The sequence below is a fragment of the Bombus vancouverensis genome, chromosome 5 (assembly GCF_051014615.1).
Source record: "Bombus vancouverensis nearcticus chromosome 5, iyBomVanc1_principal, whole genome shotgun sequence".
Lineage (NCBI taxonomy): Eukaryota > Metazoa > Arthropoda > Insecta > Hymenoptera > Apidae > Bombus > Bombus vancouverensis.
The window spans coordinates 16,682,314-16,687,911 of NC_134915.1; the positions used below are offsets into that span (position 1 = coordinate 16,682,314).

At 41.1% G+C, this 5,598-nt stretch overlaps 1 protein-coding gene across 1 annotated transcript; it reads right to left on the reverse strand.

Annotated features, from left to right (window-relative positions):
- Positions 1 to 101: 101 nt before the first annotated feature.
- LOC117158444 (phosphotriesterase-related protein) lies at positions 102 to 5,347 on the reverse strand. The gene is made up of 7 exons (XM_076618366.1): positions 5,059 to 5,347; positions 4,553 to 4,712; positions 2,898 to 3,088; positions 2,017 to 2,169; positions 1,566 to 1,730; positions 916 to 1,136; positions 102 to 336 (listed from the first exon to the last, which is right to left on the reverse strand). The coding sequence occupies exons 1-7, from the start codon at positions 5,087 to 5,089 to the stop codon at positions 205 to 207; spliced, it is 1,053 nt and encodes a 350-aa protein (XP_076474481.1). The 5' UTR covers positions 5,090 to 5,347; the 3' UTR covers positions 102 to 204.
- Positions 5,348 to 5,598: the final 251 nt, after the last annotated feature.

Genomic DNA, 5,598 nt, shown 5'->3' on the forward strand with positions numbered 1-5,598 from the left:
CTGGAAATCGAGATCGCCGATATGCAAGCTGTTTAAACGTTGAACCGTTTTGTAAACTCTGATTAAAACCGTTTTAATAAGAAATCGGTCTTATCGCAAACTCGTATGTACAACATGAAGTTTATTTGAAATATAATTTCTTAGAAATATACAAATATTCTTTCGCCTTGATTCCGATTTCGCGATACCTCTCGCTGGAAGGCTTCAAGAGGTCAGCCAAGTTCTTGGATTGTGAATAGTCAGCGTGTCGATTTCTTCGGAAGTGAAACCCTTCAGCGTCATTTTTGGCACGACGTTGTTCAAAATATGAGAAAATCCGTGTCCGCCAAACTCCATCTTCGTTTAAAAATGAAAGAATTTCGTTAGAACAGTCGACAGTGGGTTTTTTTCGTATTTCTTTTGTTCCATCATATCGTTAATAAATAGACCGCGGACGTTTGTGCGTCGTTTGGAAATTTAAAGGTGCGTCCATCTACAGAACGCACATAATTCATAAATATATATATAATAAGACACTTAACGATTGATCGGATAAGATTTAAATTGGAATTCGAGATTCTATTACGTGAATATACAGGGTCTTCAATCGTAGGTGTCAGAAAATTTAAAGGATGATTCTTGAAGCCGAAATAAGATGAAAATCAAGAGTAAAAAACTTGCGTTTTCGGCTTTGTTTTTTAATTATTGACGATTAAAGATCGGCCAAAATGTGCCTGCACGCGGGCAAACCTCCTTACACGAACGCAAGGGGGTCAGTCTAAGCAGCGGGGCGTACAGCATATAAAATACACGATACATAAAATATCCAAAGCGTGCCGATTATCATATTCAGCTTCAGTTCCATTTATAAGAACGCGAAATTGTACAAACGTCCGCAGTCTCGTGATTCATTCGGTACAATGTCTAAGTACGTACCAATCTGTGTTTCGTGTGAATGTCGTGACTCAAGAGTACACGATCCAGCTTCTGGTCACTCCGAAAATATTTCACACGATCGATTCGTTGCGCGTCGGAAATCATATCCACCGATGGATTTAGCTGGTAAAAGGAACATTCGCATCCGAAAAGATCGAACTGGCAGTAACATTTCGCGTCATCGGCGAACTGCAGAAGGTCCTCCGGGTTCGGTATAGTTCCTGTCGATTTACCAATCGTGTTAACCAGGTAATAAGAACAAAACAATCGGCAATCGTGCCACGTTATGCACGAAATGAAGATTTATATCGATAAAAGATTTATATCGATATTTGGCCTAACGTGACGATATTGTTGGGTAGATGATACATTTACAACTGTACATGTGAATGTGTGTGTAAGCGTTAGAGGGCGTCCAGACTTAGTAGAGACAAAAGACTGTTGCCAGATGTTAGAAGAATCTGGAAGAGTCGGTTGAGAACTAGCGTGCGTGCAAGAAGGTTGTCGAGATCTTCAGAGTGTAAGATATATGTATAGCTGTTGTGTGTAAAACAAAGTAAACGATTTGTATTTCCGAATCCTTTCTTTACCTTAACAGATATCTATCGTCGAACAACGCGTATCGTTTAATGGCATATGATTACACGTACGATCGAGATGAGAGAGAATCGCCTTTTTCGCATCGCCGCCAGCTTCTTGGTAAATTCTCATTATCTCCGAGGGTGCCGCGGCATCTCTTCCAGGATGAAAGCTGACAGGGCACTTCAATTGTTGCTGGACCTCGCCGGTTGCTTGGATAGCCCGTTTCTCGAAAGCTACGTGAGAAATCGAAATACGATTCGTACGATTAATCAGAAGTATTCGACTTTGCTCGTACAAAAGCTCGTACAAAAAGATTTGGGGTACGCCGTTCGAAACGCGGAGATCATTTAAGACAAACGAATGTCTATGGAATATCTCGTGTACAAATTAATTTCACGTAATAAAAGGTATTTTCGCAAGCTACAAAGATCATAAAAGAGATCGTGTAAAATTAATCGTGTAAAATTGAACTACGAATTTATGGATTTCTCGGAGTAACATTCAACGCAAGATACGTACGCGTGATCGGCCAAGTGCTTCCAACTTCTCCTATGAATCCTGTTTTTACATCAGGATACTCCTCGCAACCAATAGTCATCTCTTTCAGCATCACATCGTACATGTCTTCTTTCAGCAGATCCTCCTTAGTTTGAGTTGCGCTAACGTAGTAACCTTTTATTAAAATCAGATAGGAAATTAGATAGGATTTTAGCAAAATTAGATAGGAAACAAATTCGACGTTGTAATAAAACGAATACGAGTATTCAGTCGTACGATCCTTTCGAAAAAGTCACCATGCTCCACGTGTGTCGGTAAATTTCTGAACTTTAGTTGACCTCTCGTTACATCTACCGTAGAAAGTTGCTTCACTTACGTACGTGAACGTCCAACGATAAACCGTAAAATGTAAATAGCAGGGACACGCGTTACGTGACCTCGCGGGATGACATCAAAATTTTAGCTCCACCGAAACGATGTTTGGATTTTGACGTTGAATCAAAACGCGTAGTAATCGTTCGAATCCAAATTCGCTGACACACAGCCAACTAAATCACCGCCACCCTCGACCAACACCTGTTCATTCGTACCGGTAACGCGTTAACCAGTTAGCTGTTGCGATCTATTCGAAAAGCGCGTATTTAGAACGTGTCGCAACAAGTAAACTGCGACGAGTATACTCGTCGAACACAGCTAATTGACCAACGAGTGAAAGGTAGCTCGGCGTACGATCGATGTTCCCAGTCACTGTACATCCTGCTATCTTGGCAAAGTGGCTATTCGCGTACGTATAGCGAAATTTGTCTCGAACGATCCTTTAAGTTACATCCAAATGCGCTCTCGGACGTTCGTATTTCACCGACGAATCTGGTGTTCATCGATTAATTGCGAAAGTACGTTACCAGTTCCGGCGATGACGTTAATTCCAGTCACTTGGCTGACTTTCCTCATGAATGGAATGTTGCGTTGCAAGCCGTGATTACTATTCTCCACGATAGTACCGCCGCCGAATTCTTTGTACAATCTTACATCCTCCAGAATAGCGTCCTCCGTGCATTGATCGTTGTATATTAAATTATACGGGCTACTGTAACTGTGGAAAGAAAAGCAAATCGTCGTAATCGTTGCCTATGTCCGCTTAAATCGATACCATAGCTACGATCTGTTACTTCTCGTAGAACGTAGCTAAGGGAATTTGTAGGATAAGACGACGCAGGAGGATGGCAGTCAGGCGACCTAGAGCCTGTAATGTCAATTCATATCAGAGACCAGGCCACACACCACGGACAGGATGGCACCCAGATGTCTGCATATCCTTGGCGCGCACCCTCAATAGTCTTAAGTGCCCACCAGGGGCCTTGGCATTTTTATAGTTAAGGTCCTTCGGACCAAGCGAGTATTACCTGTCTTAAATTTCCCTTTACGTTTATTGTCTACCACGTGTTAGCTTAGAAAGTTGGTTTTCTCCACATCTGGTATGTTCCGTTGGCAACTTTCTCGCGAGGGCGGCTAAAACCCTTCCTGGTCCACCAACCGTCCTATTATCCAATCGGAGACGGTGTCTACTGCCCTCACTTCCTTAACCAAAATTGTCATCAACAAATCCGATAGTCCCGTGTCCTTAGACACACCTACCCCTAGCTTTCCTCAGACACAGTATCGTCGGTAAAACTTCACTTATTCTGTATCCTTAGAATAGTCAACATATCTATATCGGTCTCTACCCTTATAAGTCGCGTACTTAATGTATCGTTGTAACTAAGTCTTACATAACGTGGTTGGAGTGAATTGTGATTTATGTTAATTCAGTGCGTGTTACATTGTGATTGGTGAATTCACAATAAAGGTTGATTAAAACAAAGTTAATTGTTGTGTTACGACTCAACTATATTTTATTTCCACTAACCAACCCTAAAAATTACGTGACAAGCCGCTCCATCGCCGTCCCAACGGACCACGACCAGAAGGAGCGATAGCGCCAGGGGCAACGGCCCCCCTCAACGCCAAATTCAATAGTGAGGAATTATTAGGACTGGCTCGAACAAGAGGACGAAGTTAATTCGTAAGAGGTTCCTGGAGCACCGCTGTCATACGCGTAGGATGATCATCGTGGAGTTTTAGTCTGTGGCGGCACAGGCCACGGAACAAAAGGACAGCAGTCTGTCTTGCACCGTGAAATAAACAAGTACTCGGTGACATTGTATAGCAACGCGTCGATTGAACTCTTCGTGTCAATCGTTAGTTGTTAATCGTTACCGGTTGTTTGTTGATCATATCTGTTAATTGTTATTTGTCGACTCTGTCCGTTGAATCGTTTCTTAATAAACTATCGTTTGTTTAACATCCGAGCATCATCATCTGTTTAACATCATACCACCTCAAATCGGTAGGAGTCCGACACTACTCTGCTGTGTCCATGAGGATTCCTCCACGTACAAAAAAAGGAAAAAGAGATAAACTCTCTGAACGAATGAAACTTAGATAGAAATTCCTGTTTGATTAAATAAAAATGTAGCTTTCCGGTGTTTGAATTTCGAGCTTCGTTTATCGCACTTACGGATATTGTTTCAACATTCCGACGTTTCGAAGCTCGATCTTGCCATCGAGAAACCGTTTCAAATGACCTGGCGGCTGTACGTAAAACGTGGCGAAGTTCAACGATAGATGTTCGTGCGTAAGGGTCCTTCCAAGCTGGTTCGCATTTTTCTTTCCAAGAACTTGAAAAGAAATCGTAGTTGAATAACGCGATTGTAACGTGCACGATAACTTAACGACAAATGTTAACGAGTACCGTGAACGAGAATGTAAAAGTTACGAGATACCACTTATAGACTTGTAGATAATCGTCTTCTACGATTTTACAATTTCACTTCAACTGACGTAATTAAATAGCTTCTAATCTATACGTACAATTCATTTTTTTTTAATTTTAGTCCTTTTACTATCAAACTTATCGTATTATTATCGTATTGTAATTCGTAGCGTATTAAGTTTCGCCAATAACGTTCGTTCGATTCGTTAAAAGAGCTGCGAAAATAAACGCAAGTACGTTGTATACTTTACCAGTTTCCACAGAATCGGATGCACGCGCCATGCTTTACACGATTATGTACCAGTTTCCCTGCGTGTTCGGATTTTCAAAAATCACAAACAGACCACCGAACAATTTCTGCGGACACAAAGTAAGCGAGAAGACAATTAATTCGCGTTTGTACGATATAACGTAACGAAAGTATCGCACATCTAAATAATCTTATTTTTCCGTTTGCAATCAAGTTCTTGAGATCTTTGCGAACAGAAACGCTGGAGAACGTGCAATTCCTTGCTCTACTTGTCACACACTGACGTTTTATGTTTACTTGCGTTGTAACACTGGTAAAGTACGTAGTAAAAATATGACCTTCGACACGCGTACTTCGACGAGGTCTTGGCGAGTCTTTGTTTATCGAATAATCGGATAGATTAAATAAATTTATTTCGATTAAATTAGATCGCTTGGGCAAGGATTATCTTTCGAAAGAGATTCGCTGTAACAATTGGAAATCTTTGAAAGAGGCAGGAAAAAAATTTCAAAGGCGATAAAACGATAGATAGCCTTTTTAA

Excerpts from the sequence above, each read along its gene's own strand:
- LOC117158444 (XM_076618366.1), bottom strand. The coding sequence starts at position 5,089 with ATGGCGCGTGCATCCGATTCTGTGGAAACTG. Across the intron at positions 4,713-5,058 it reads ATCCGATTCTGTGGAAACTG|TTCTTGGAAAGAAAAATGCG; the intron begins GTAAAGTATACA and ends TTTCTTTTCAAG. Across the intron at positions 3,089-4,552 it reads GGAATGTTGAAACAATATCC|TTACAGTAGCCCGTATAATT; the intron begins GTAAGTGCGATA and ends TTCTTTCCACAG.